Here is a 14,621-nt window from a genome sequence, read left to right on the forward strand (position 1 = left end):
TTTTTGATTTGTACACATACAAACACACTAAGTGTCTTATAAGTCACTCCCATCAAAGACAAATCTCAGCGACTTAAATCTGACTAACACTTAAGTTGAGAAACCCAATACTAGGCATGTTCTAAGAATATCAACAAAGCACTCATTTAGTTGAGGTTAGTAAACTAGCGGCTATCTTTGTCGCACCTTGTTGCTGTCCTTGTTTAAGCAGAGGTAGCTAGATGAAACAGAAAGTTAATTGGTATCAGATGTTAACTTTGAAAGTCTTTTGGTAGGGTATTGCACTTTTAATATACTCATAGTATTTAAAAAAAAGTATTATACTTAAGTAACTAGATGACGCCCGCAACTCCGTTGCGCCAAAATTTGTTTACCGCGCGCGAACCGTACATTTTTCCGGAATAAAAAGGATCCTATATCCTTTCTCGGGACTCAAAGTATCTCTATACCAAATTTCAGCAAAATCGGTTTGGACGTGAAGAGGCAACAGACAGACAGACAGACACACTTTCGCATTTGTAATAATAGTATGGATTGTTATAATTTACACAGATTATGAACAATCCACGGAACAATATCGAAGGTAACCAAAACCTTTTCGCAAATAGTTAGGGGTTTAACTGTCAAGTTACACACAAACTATAATTCGGCTTAATTTACCCCAATTTACGTCAAGTTAAACCAAACAGTAATAAATAAACTTAATCTGTTAGCAGTTAAATTTAATTGTTGTAAGTAAATTATACCAATGCAGACTGGCAGACAGTCCTAAAATGTCGTTTTTCACATACGTGCCCTATTGGGGCAATGTGACCTGCAGGCTTAGTTACAGCTGTAGAAAATATACAAATGAATGGCAAATCCGAAAGATTTTGGGGACGACATGACAGATATCCTTTGTCAGTCTGTCACTTTGTCTATTGTAAAAAGAAATCATTCCTAATCATTCGCAATTACAGCACGCTAAGTACGGTAAAATAAAATACTTTTACTACTGTATTAATATAAAATATCACATCTTAATAATATATTAATAAACTCATAAGAAAATAAGTTTGAATGAGTTTAGCGGTTAATCGTGAACAGATAGACTATCGTATTTACATTATTATTTATTATGGATGTTTGTAGAAGCTCATCCTTACTTCCGAAGTTAATTATTACAATTTACAAACTATTACGACCGAATGTTTACGTAAGTTTGTTAGTTTTGAAACTAATTAAATTTTAATGACAATTTATTAAGCCATAAATAGTAAAAGTTATGATGTTAATTAAATGTTGATAACATTTTAGTTTCAAAATGCTGAAAACATAATAGAAATAAACTAATAATAATATTAGATACGGTCTGTCTGTTACCTTTTATCGCTTGAACCACTGAACCGATTTTGCTTTTTGATAGTTACTTTAAGTCCTGGAAAAGGATATAGGATACTTTTTATCCCGAAAAAATGGTTCCCAAGCGTTAAAGGAATTTTGGCCCAACAGGGTTGTGGGAAGCATCTAGTTATTAGTAAATACTAGCTAAAAGCCGAGCTTTGTGAGGGCTCGCATCGTCACACCTTGGCTGACTGATGATAACACATCTACACAAAATATAATAATCGGCCAAGTGCGAATTGAACTCGCGCACGAAGGGTTCCGCACCGTTATAGAGCAAAAATAGTGTTTGTTGTATGGGAGCCACCCTTAAATATTAATTTTATTTTGTTTTTAGTATTTGTTGTTATAGCGGCAACAGAAATACACAATCTGTGAAAATGTCAGAAGTCTATCTATAGCGGTTCTGGAGACAGACAGACGGACAGACATCGAAGTCTTAGTAATAGGGTCCCGTTTTTATCCTTTGGGTACGGAACCCTAAAAATTACTATGTTAAAGCACAAATCAATAGGCGTGATAGTTTTTCCGTAAAGTGTACCACAAAATGTACAGGTTGTGGGATATACTAGGGCTCGCTTCGCTTGCCCTGGCCCCCGATAAAATAATTTTGTTATTTAACCTCAATAATAAATAAAAAATGTGGGTAAGTACAGAAATGTTGAATATTATTCAAAGAGCTTGGGAATTCGGAAACGATTAAAATATGTGGCATTTCCTATTCCCACTAAAGATTTTAGGTATTTTTAAAAACTATTATTAGCGGCAAACTAAACAAGTTCTTTTTCTTGGATTTATATTAGAAGATTATGTATTTTAATTTTGCGACTAATAGCTTGTTTATTCGGTTTTTTCCTTTAAAATACGTCCTCAAAAAATTCAAACATTAATGTTTAAAATGAGCGCTTAAACAATTTTCTATTCATCCAACATTGATCAAAAACTCTTAATAATTCGCGTTTATAGAAATAATTTAAACAATTGTGTCACTTGCCATTTGCATTGCTGACTCCAATATAAAGCAAATAAAACGTAGGAGGAAAAAATACTTAACCTATTTGTCGAACTTTAAACATTTTTCTGGTATTTCGTCTAGATACATTCCTGCTCACCTCAAAACAGCAGGATATTATGTTTTAGATGAATAATACATTCGAATATTTGCTACACTCATACATATTTAATATATTATAGCTTTTGCCGTAACTTTGCAAAGAGCAGTTAGGTACAATATATCTTCTGGGCAAAGACTTAACCGCCAACAGCTTATATAAAATGTTAATTGGTTATTTCAACGTAGGTATAAGAAAAAGAAAGAAAATTATTGAAAAAAATTAACCAAGACACCATAGTTTGGCACTATAACCTTTGCTATGTTGAAACATTGCAAAGGACCCATTTTGGCTGTTTGGGGAAATTTAGACTTTTGAGTTTTTTTTTATGAAATAAGAGGGCAAAGGAGCAAACGGGTCACCTGATGGAAAGCAACTTCCGTCGCCCATGGACACTCGCAGCATCAGAAGCGTTGCCGTCCTTTTAAGAGGGAATAGGGTAATAGGGGATGGGAAGGGAAGGGAATAGGGGAGGGTAGGGAAGGGAATAGGATAGAGGATTGGGCCTCCGGTAAACTCACTCACCCGGCGAAACACAGCGCAAGCGCTGTTTCACGTCGGTTTTCTGTGAGAACGTGGTATTTCTCCGGTCGAGCCGGCCCATTCGTGCCGAAGCATGGCTCTCCCACGTATAATTTTTATAAAATTATAAGAAGAATTAAAGAGTTTTTATTAAATTTAATTTGCCTTTCGCTCATTGATTGCTAAACATTCAGAAACTGCGACTGTACAGACATCAACGAACTTAGCAATGTCAAGTTTAGATTTATAGCTAAGTTCACTTCAGAGAAGTGACATCACACGGCCGGCATGTAAATGTAGAGTTCGGAGAAAGCTCAGTCATCCTAGAGTGGATATCCGAATAATAATACAATGTATACTATACATACATTGTATAGTATACAGTGTATAAATTAATATACGCCTCCGTGGTCTAGTGGTATAGAACGCGGCTCTTGACTCGGAGGCCGTGGGTTCGATTACCGCGTTGGAAACATGTTATTTACAAGTTTGGTTAGGACAATACAGGCTGATCACCTGATTGTCTGACATGGGCATGTAAAAAGTCGGTCCTGCGCCTGATCTCTCGCCGGTCGTGTCGGTCTCCCGTCCCACTGGGTTATGAGAGTAAAGGAATAGAGAGTGCTCTTGTGTACTGCGCACACACTTGGGCCCTATAAAATTACTCCTGCGTAGCTGGCCTGGTTTCAATGAAACCGGCCACCGTCACTGAAACCGGTGTGGGAGCTATTATTATTATATGTTATAATACATAATTTTGTATACAAGCAGTCTTCGCAAAACACAATAAAAATATTAAGTAATAGAAATACTGACAGAGTTTGGCGACGAAATGATGATTGTCAATTTGTCTATACCTGAATGACACCGTTTTCTACGTCGCCATGCTATAACACGTGATGCCAGTAGCAATACCTGAAGAGTTACAAGCGCATATTGAGCTTATGCTCTTGAAACTCCTCAGGTATCGTACAAGTCTATTAATTGGAATTGAACCTTGGAATGTCGCATGTTAATAAGTTAACGAGGTATATTGTCACGATCACTTTTACACCGAGATGACAAGGTTAGGTTATGAAATGTTACGTTACTTGATTAGTGTCTAATGCTAAGTATTCACATACGGTTTTGCTTGATAGTTTTACTCCAAATCAAGTATCCGAGATCCAATATTAGTACGTAAATACGGATACTTTCAGACTAGTGAAGTCTAACCAAAGACCCAACGAGTCTAAATTCTGTGGCCTTTGCATTTAGCATATAATTAAACATAAAACCATAAATAAAATTAAATAATTTTGATCATAAAAACCAGAGCTGCAAAGCCTTTGGCACATAAATTGTGAGGCGATAAAAAGACTAGTTACAAAGGTCAACGTCTGCCACAGGTATCCTAAATGTGACCTTCTAAACTTGTTCCGAATTGTTATTGTTGCGTCAATTTAGTTGAGTAAAGTGATTTCAAATATTAAAATTGAAAATAATTTTGTTTGTCTATCTGGATATCTATCTATACAGGGTGTAACAAAAACAAGTGATAATAATAAAGGAACACGTACACACCCTAAAGGGTGTGTACGTGTTCCTTGTAGAGAGTTCACTGTAAAAGAAGCAGCGCTGAAAGACCAAAATTTTTTTTCACTTTTATATGGGGAAACTCGTGACGCTCGGGCCCTTGCCCATACAAAAGTGAAAAAAAAATGTTCGTCTTTCAGAGCTTCTACTTTCACAGTGAACTCTCTACAAGGAACACGTACACACCCTAAAGTATTATCACTAGTTTATTACACACTGTATATATAAAACTCAAAGGTGAGACTGACATGGTGATCTATCAACGCACAGCCCAAACCACTGGACCGATCAGGCTGAAATTTGGCATGCAGGTAGATATTATGACGTAGGCATCCGCTAAGAAAGGATTTTGATCAATTCCACCTCCAAGGGGTTAAAAGAGGGGATAAAAGTTTGTATATAATAATACTTCTTAACGCGAGCGAAGCCGCGGGCAAAAGCTCGTACAATATAATCTAGATTCTAGAAAAGATACGTGATATGTGTTTTAATTGTCTATTGATTGTGTTATGTCTTTTTCCGGGATCCATACCCATCAAAATCGGTTCAGCGGTTTAAGACGTATATAAAGACTTTTGATAATAATTCGAATCAAATCTCTTCGTGAGTTTTTATATCTAGTTTTAAGTTATATAACTTTGTTCTTTCATATTATAATATACCGTATCCGTTGAGATCAATGTCGAATACTATTATTTACTGAGCTTCTGAACTTGACATACTATAATTATTATGTACAAACATATTGCATCAGATTTAATCGTTGAGTCAACAGTTAGGTTTTAGATCGTGCCAACGAACTGCTGAACGCCGCGCATTGAGAGCGGGCCTTTGAAGAGTTACTAAACTAAATATAATTAGACTAGCTGTTTCCCGCGACTTCGTCCGCGTGGACTTCAGTTTATAGCGCGCGATGTCAACAAAATTGGTGTCAAAAGCTTTTATAAAAAAAACCCTGGTATCCCTTAAATCAAAACAGCTGTGCAGTGTGCACATAATATTTAATTTTTTTTTAAATTTTAAAGCTTCAATTACACAACCTTACCCATAAACATTTTCACAAATTTACGCATTGTTACCCCCTTACAACCCTTTTTTCCAGTAAAAAAGTAGCCTATGTCTTTTCTCAGGTTTTGACTGTGTATACAAAATTTCATCACAATCAGTTCGGTAGTTTTGGCGTGAAAGCGAGACAGACAGACAGACAGAGATACTTTCGCATTTATATTATTAGTATAGATACATGTATGACGTATGTGTATAAAACCTACCTTGCTAATGCTAATAATAAGCTAAAGTAAGCGTTTGTCTATTATATTATAGTTGGGAACCGTACCTTTTCGAAGTATAAAATTCACTATGTTAATAAGAGTCTCGAGATACGAGATACGATGATTTGTTTGACGGTTTTCCATGTAAAATATCATCATAATCGGTTCTGCAGTTTAAGCCTGAAAAAATAATAGACAAGTAACAAAGACACAATACCGTTTTAAAATTTATTTCAGTATAGTAAAAGGAAGTCATGGGCAACATCTAGTTCTCAAATAAATCGACCATATCCGACTCTGTAGCGCTTATCGTAAAAACGTAAAGTAGAACTAATTCGTTCGCCGTGGCCTATCTAGTTCTCATGGGAACAGATAACAACCATCTACATAAATAAAGTAATATGTTAATGTTAGATGTGGCAAGAATTTTGTATGTTGAGAAATTTTGGGGGAAAATCAAAAATGTTTAAGACAACTGCTTTTATGTGATTTTGAGGAAAAATTGTAGTTCAAAATCATTCATAAATTGCTAGAATGAAATAGTGTTAAGCAAACATTTCTGATATAAAGAAAAAAAAGTCTACTCTTCCTCGATTTTTGATCAGGTTTTGTGTCTCCAAGCATTTTTCACCCATTAAAAAAAGGGGAACAACGCCATTAAAGAAGTTTTCATTTCAAAACCAAGGGCTCTCTTTAACTGAAGTTTCTTCAAAAATTTTTCCACAGGTTTGAATGTCGTTATGATAATGAATGAAACTCTAGCCAACAACTATAAATACTCTGGTGATATCACGTCTCAGTAACTGTGCAAGGTGATACAGATTATTATCTGCCAATTGATCCACGACTTTCCTAGTATTGATAGAAATAATTAAAACGTAGTTCGAATACCACAGCTACTATTGCATTATACTTATATGTAGTTATGTAGCTTCATGATTTGGTCTAATACATGTTTCAAATGTTATTTAAAATATCCATACTTCCATATTAATATGTATTATAAATGCGAAAGTCTCTGGTACGGAGATATTTCGAGTCCCGGGAAATGACATGGGATACTTTTTATCCCGAAAAATGCACGGTACCTGCGAACGCGATACGAATACGAATTTCGGTGCAGCGGAGTTGCGGGCGTCATCTAGTCTTATGTAAAATAGAAAAAAGGTTCTCGGATCATACAATTGTGAGTTTTATTTACGCGTTGAAATCACGAAAATGTTTTAGTTTTTACCGGGTTCCAAAAAAGGAGGAGGTTCTACTTTTCGGCTGTGGATATATATTTTTGGCTATCATAATGTGCGTAGGCTGATCACTTGATTGTATCACAAGATTCGGGCGTGTCCTGTACCAGATTTCTCGCATATCCACTGAAAGCTACCAAATTTCATCAAAATTTTCATCAACATCAAGCCTCCTAAACTTACAGTTTAAACCGTCGTAATCCGGTTACGTAAGGGAGAGATTTACTGCCCTTATCTCGCCCTGCGCCCTACGGCTTAAGTGATTACAGAATTTGTCCCTTCAGACTTAGTTTGGTGACATTTTGGTACCGGTTAGACGTTGCGCAAAGATAAAACCTTGAAAAATCACATCATCAAGCCTTGAAGCAGAAAAAGGTAAATTGTTAGCACTTAGTGCCCGATTATTCGGTTACAGCTTTGGACAAATATCTAAATTCAGTTACACACTTCTAATCTACATAAATAAAATGAATTGCAATTTTGTTAGACTCACTAAAACTCGGAAGGACTGAACCATTATGGCTTATTTTAGTTTTGAAATATTAGTGGAAGTCCAGGGGGTGAGGCAAAATGTATTCGTTTTCGCTTCGTTATAGAATCGCCGATGAAATTGTATGGAATTGACATAAGCGTTCGTTGATATGACGTTGACGTTCGACTCGTCTAATGTCAATTCCATATATTTTGATCGGCGATTCTATAACGAAGCGAAACCGAAAAAGTTTCTGCTAAGTGGCCAAGGAAGTTTCATACTAGAAGGGAAGTGATACGAAGTTCACCGGGTAATCTAGCATGTAAATAGAAAATATTTCTTTGTTTATTTTTACCATGTATAGCGTCCGAAATATTTAATTGGATTATGGATACAGAGTACCAAGATAAAAGGCAAAGATTTGAAAGTAGACCACTGAAAAAATATACAATTATCGCGGTAAAATGTGCGGTTTTCGTGGGGTGCAAACACTAAGCCATGAGCCATTAATCTCTGTAAAAATGAACGATATCTGCGGGATGTTTTAAGCTGCATTCACACTAATCTGTATCCCCTAATACTACTTGTACAAATGTTTTTTGTTTGCCCCCAAGTGTAGCTGTAAGCTGGCGGTCTGCCAGATCTAAGGAGTCGTTACACTAACGAGATCTAAAACCTTAATTAATTTAATCTGTGCTCTTAAGGTTCACTTACACTAGCACGATCTGTTGTAGCAAATATTGTGCATAAAATAAAGTCCGATTTTATTGTTTTCATTCAACTTTGTTTTTTATTCGATCGAGGAAACCTCGTTTTCTATTAAGTTATACCTAATATCGATATTATCGAACCAAGATCGTTGGCATTTCAATTTTCATGACTATTCCATTTTGTAGTTTGATAGGAAACGGACTAAATGTAACAAGGTATGAAGCTGAAAAAATATTATATTTATATCCATTATCCAGTAATTATTACATGGTTGCTAATAAGTAATAAATAATAAGCAAAAAGTAAAACAATGAGCTATAAAATTATAATGTTCTAATTAATATAATTATCGCTCAAAGGGCAAAATAAAAAGTCCAGTTTAAATATAGAGTAAAGAAAAGTAAGGTGTCTGATACAATTGAATGAAAATCTTACCTGCTACTGGAGACAGCTTCCTCATAACACACCATCGCGATTTCCACTGGAAAAGAAAAAAAAAAGGTAAAAAACTTATAAGCTATGATGGTCGATTTATAACCTAAGTCCTAATGGATATAATATAATAATAATGCTTGGAAAATCGTGGTGGAAAACAGTAATCATTTACCAGCACATTTTTTAAGCAGTATGCTCAATTATGACACATTTATTATGGACAATTAAATGCTCAATTTGATTAAAAAAATGAATTAAATGTCCATCATTGGTCAAATGAAACAATGCAAAAATGATATTTAATTGTTATTGACAACTAAATTTGCTTAGCTATTTATTGTTAGAGTATAGACGATATTGTTCCGTCTGACCAAATCAAGAAAACTTCTGAGCATGTGTGTATGGTTGACCAGTTCTAAACAAAGGTTCAACTTGACCTAACGATCTAACGGTTTAAGTTAAAGTTAACGTAAACAGTCTACGGTAAACGAGTAAATGAATATTTCATAATATTTGCCAGTGATGTCACTGTCGTGAGAAACCGTCTGTCTTTGTCTAACGCTAGGGTTTTGTCATAGACATAATATTATTATGTCTATGGGTTTTGTGTATCCGTCTCGCTCACATGCACTTGCCGGCCTTTCAATTCTCGTCTTTTTGTCGTTTACTAGGGTTGTCGAAACTAAGTTATCGGAAATGAAGTTTAATGTTTAAAATTACAATAACGATGGGACACAGACAGCTAATACCATTGTTTACCTCACATCCAAGTCCGTCACCATTTCATGCAAAGCCCGCTAAGCAAATTTTGATGTAATTTGGTATGGAGATACTTTGGAGTCCTGGGACAGAACATAGGAACGTTCCTGGAAAATCTTAAGTTTTGCTGACAAGTCATAACAGTAAGTTTTTTTTCTTTATATTGTTACCGTAATCTTCAAAATAATAAAAATCCATAAAATATAAGCGTACCTTCGATTTGACACCACGAAGGTACTTTCTAGGTAATTTATAAGGTAATAAATGTACCCTTTTCCGCAAAAAGGTAAGATTTATCTCGTGCAATACTATTAGGGGAAAACATTTCGGGATTAGGTAGACAAGGTTTTCGTTAGCAATTCGTCGACATGATAGGCCAATGGGATGTTAATAATAAGATATTTTTTTTGTATGACAAGACGAACGTAAAGTAACATACCATTTTAAAGAAAAAAAAACGCTTATTTAGTTTAGAGATGCACCTCACCTTTATTCTACAGCCATTAAAATTATTTAAAGCATAAAAAAGGTTTACTCATAGTTCTGACCGTAGTTTTTAAGTGATTTTGTAGCATTTATTATTGTAAGCTTTGTATAGTCTAAGTAATTAAAAAACATTTTTGCGTTTCAGGAATGCCAGCAGAAGTGAAAAATAAACAAGTCATTTCACCGCACGGTCAGAGGAAATTACTTCCTCTGCCACGCCACGCCGGCGGTCTTAGCTCTCTCCGTCTTAATTTTTATCCCAGTGCATAAAAAACAAGTTTTAAATTTAATAAAATATCCCTCGTTTGTGACAACCCTAGCTCGTATGGTTATGATCTTGTGACATTTGCAGTTCGCCGTTTGCCGCGTTCTCTGCACATTCTCAGATTCCACTCCTCATATTTGTACTCCGGTTACTGGTTAGTCACCTTGGTGACAGTAAGTCAGTTTTAACATTACTATCTGTCGTACTCAGTTACAAATATTTACTTACCCGTAATTAAATGAAGATTTCGTAAAACCCATACATTATCTGACAAACTCTTCATTAAATTGAAGTTTAGTCATCATTAAATGGATCTAAATGTAAGTTAGTATATTACTGAGTCATACTACTGAACTACTGAAGAGAAAGCGTATTGCGCACACACTTGGGCACTGTAAAAATTCTGCGCAGCTGGCCAGGTTTCAACAAAACCGCCCACTGTCATCATAACCGGTGTGGGAGGCATGATAATTATAAATTGATTTAATTTAGTAGCAAACTACCACAGTCAAAACAAATAAAGTAAGTATAAGTCTAGTACCAGAATCTGATGGCAAAATGTGAGATAATAAATTGACTCTAGCAATACCGGGGAATTGTAATAAAACATTTTTATCTTTTTTTTTCTTATGTTCGGGCCACACTAACGTCAAACGCCGTTAATTATCGCGTTGTTGGACGTTAGCCGTAGGTGTAGCCACAATTTAACGCGATAATTTTCAACGGCGTTTACAATGCCGTTTGCCGATTGACGATAGCTCTAGTGGCGGTACATCAAAAATATTAACGCTAGAATTAATGCGATGAAGCGGCCACACTACGTATCGTCAGTTTGCGTTGAGAGCCCGACGGGATCACACGTGTTGGCTTCGACTTGTTTGCATTTAAATCGCACGTTTTTTAAATTTTAAATACGTACTTTGGTAATGGAGTCTTCACTCCACTCTAGTTACTCATAACGAGAAAGTAATTGCTTTTTTTGAGATTTTGCAAACCGAACCATGTTTGTGGGATCTGAAACTCAAAAGTTACAAGAATCGTGTAATGCAAAGTGATCTTGACGACGAATAATATAATTATTACCTTTTGAAGAAATGAATTAACATTATAAAAAGATAAAAGCGACTTCAAAATTGTACGTAATTTAGAATTAAATCGCCCTACCTCCAAAACTACTGAACCAATTTTGATGCAACTTGCACTATTCCCTAAGTTTTATCTAGTATATAATCTAGTACAACAAAAAAAGATTTACTGAAATCGCAATGGTAGTTCCAGAGATATGCGAACACAAACATAAAAACATACATACATACATACCTACTTACATACATAAATACCTACACTTTTGAAATATTTTGGCACATTTATTCAGACGCTGATATACGAAAATTAGGCAGTTCTGGAATGTTACATACAATACGCGTCGAATTGGTAACCTCCTTTTTATAAAGTTGGTTAAGTAAAATCAACGCCGTTGGGTATTAAACGTTGACCGTTTAAGTGTAGCCACCCACTTTAACGCGTTAAAATTATCGCAATAATTGTCGCGTTGTTTTGCATTGACGTTAAACGTTAGTGTGGCCCGAACATTATAGCGGCTGATTCTGTGTGTTAAACATGCAAATATAAAAATTAATTCAATGAACATGATTCATGGCTATTTTTTGGAAATCTGCTACTCAAAAATTGCCATCAGATTCTGGTAGACCTATATACTAGATTTTTCTTTTTGAACTCCCATGGCCCACTTTTGATTTGTCACGGCTTACTAAGATAACACTTAGTTTTAAATATCAATTAAGTTAAAACAAGAATTGCTAATGGATCAAAAGTATTTCAACAGTAATTGGCGAAAGTCATTCATCGTTTATGATAATAATTATTGTATGTCAATAAAGATGTTATAAGAACGGGTTTTATCAAGGAACTTGAAGTGTCAAAAGCTAGGGTTGTCACAAAAAAAATCTTTTAATACCTCGAACGTGAGAATCGCACACACAATAGATTTTCAATTGTTATGCGACAGCCGGGTGCCGCTTGGAGATTGATTGATTGCCGCTCGCACCAAATTACCAATCTAAAACTATACATTTTATGAGAATGATAGTAAAAGGATCGAAAACGTCGTATGTAACAGATCCTTTACTCTTATTTCTTATCAGCACCTATGCAAAATCCTTGACGACATTGTTGCAAATTTTATCAGTTTTATCAAAATCGATCCATCCTTCTTGACCTCAATACATCACGATACGTCAAGTCAAGTCCAGATAAAATATCTCAAACTTTAGAATAACAAGGTTTATTTAAATACCAAAAATATATATATATTACTAGTTGTCCCTGCAAACGTTTCTTTGCCATATATTTCAACCGTATTATTTTATCGAAGTGACGAAATAAGTATGTCACCATGGCAACATCCATCGCTATCCCGTCGCACAAACAATGGTCGCCGTCAGTCTCGAGTTTGTAATAATTTACTATTATTTATTCAACAAATGCACGTATCAATATAAAAAGTACCTACCCAGTAGCCGATTCTCAGACCCACTGAATATGCATACAAAATTTGCTTAAAATCAGTAAAGCCGTTTCGGAGAAGAACGCTATCTAACATTGTGACACGAGAATTTTATATATTAGAAGATATAATATATTCCCAAAAATATAAAAAAACTTCTGTTTTTTTTAATACAAAAATAGGGCTCTTTTAATAAATGTATAGCTAAATATATGAGCTAAATGAAGAAGTCGGTAAGTTACAAGGAAAAACGTGATTTTTTTAATGAAATAAGGGGGCAAACGAGCAAACGGGTCACCTGATGGAAAGCAACTTCCGTCGCTCATGGACACTCGCAGCATCAGAAGAGCTGCAGGTGCGTTGCCGGCCTTTTCAGAGGGAATAGGGTAACAGGGGAGGGTAGGGATGGGAAGGGAAGGGAATAGGGGAGGGTAGGGAAGGGAAAAGGGTAGGGGATTTGGCCTCCGGTAAACTCACTCACTCGGTGAAACACAGCGCAAGCGCTGTTTCACGCCGGTTTTCTCTGAGAACGTGGTATTTCTTCGGTCAAGCCGGCCCATTCGTGCCGAAGCATGGCTCTCCCACGTCTAAATTGTCCTTATGTTACAACTTACAAACTGTTTGTAGTTCCCTACTTCCAACCACTCAATTCATACTGGGATAAAGAAGTCTCTTTTCATCGGTAGAGTCCAATGCCAGTTTTATTAGAAAAACCCAATGGCCTTTTTCCTACATCCTTGTTCAAGATGTTCCGTTTTGGTGAGTTGCCAAATACAATGGAATCGGTCTCTTCCTTGTCGTCTTCCGCTTACTCTTAATGCTATTACGACCTTAGTACTTTTTGACTGTTTACCCAAAACTTGCTAACCACTCCGTGAAGAATCTACTAATAATAAAAAAAACATAATACAATAGAATTCAGTAGAACCATATTCTTCATATAAAACTCCCCGAAAAGGACGCTCGTTAGAGAGAAGAATAATGCAGTATCACGTCACGGATTACAAAAATTATTTGTCTTTGTGTATCGACGTGGGAGATGCTTCGGCACGAATGGGCCAGCTCGACCGGAGAAATACCACGGGCTCACAGAAAACCGGCGTGAAACAGCGCTTGCGCTGTGTTTCACCGAGTGAGTGAGTTTACCGGAGGCCAAATTCCCTACCCTTTTCCCTTCCCTACCCTCCCCTATTAGCTTCCTTACCCTCCCCTATTACCCTATTTCGTTTTAAAAGGCCGGCAACGCACCTGCAGCTCTTCTGATGCTGCGAGTGTCCATGGGCGACGAAAGTTGCTTTCCATCAGGTGACCCGTTTGCTCGTTTACCCCCTTATTTCATTAAAAAAAAAAACACGAATTGAATACAATATGTTAGTGCAAACACCGTTATATTGCCCGGATCGGCAATTTGTATGGTTTGACGACGGATTTTTTTGAGTTTCCAGCATTGTTGTCATAGAAAAAGTTGTTCATTTTGACGGGTTCATTTGATGGTTTCAAGGATAACTGTGTTTAAACTAACATCATGTATAAGGATCACGACTTGCTAAGGCATGTATGAATTTTCCCAGCAGCACAAAATAAGTATACCGTCTAACTTACACAAAGAAATAAACTTTATTAAATTAGGAAGATAATAAAAATGAATAAGATTAACGAAGGCTACAGAAAAAAGTAACTAATTTAAAAGGAAAATCCAGCTAAAGTGTTTGAGCGTACTAACCGACTTTGTGAAGATTTCAATGGCGGAGTGTTTGCCGAGCTCTCTGTGACAGTCAAAACTGATTTTAATTAAAAGGCCCACGGATATAAAGGCCTGGAAAAGCCTGACTTTATCGGAAAAACTATATGACCAACTC

The 14,621-nt window shown here is 36.0% G+C and overlaps 1 protein-coding gene across 2 annotated transcripts in view; it reads right to left on the reverse strand.

The window, feature by feature from the left end:
* LOC121735161 overlaps nt 1-14,621 on the reverse strand; it is a 140,463-nt gene that overhangs the window by 87,455 nt on the left and 38,387 nt on the right. For both annotated transcript variants that reach the window (XM_042125840.1, XM_042125839.1), the window contains exon 3: nt 8,726-8,771. In XM_042125840.1, coding sequence (XP_041981774.1) covers nt 8,726-8,771 — 46 coding nt within the window. The remainder of the gene's footprint in view (nt 1-8,725; nt 8,772-14,621) is intronic.

Source organism: Aricia agestis, chromosome 17 (genome assembly GCF_905147365.1).
Source record: "Aricia agestis chromosome 17, ilAriAges1.1, whole genome shotgun sequence".
Lineage (NCBI taxonomy): Eukaryota > Metazoa > Arthropoda > Insecta > Lepidoptera > Lycaenidae > Aricia > Aricia agestis.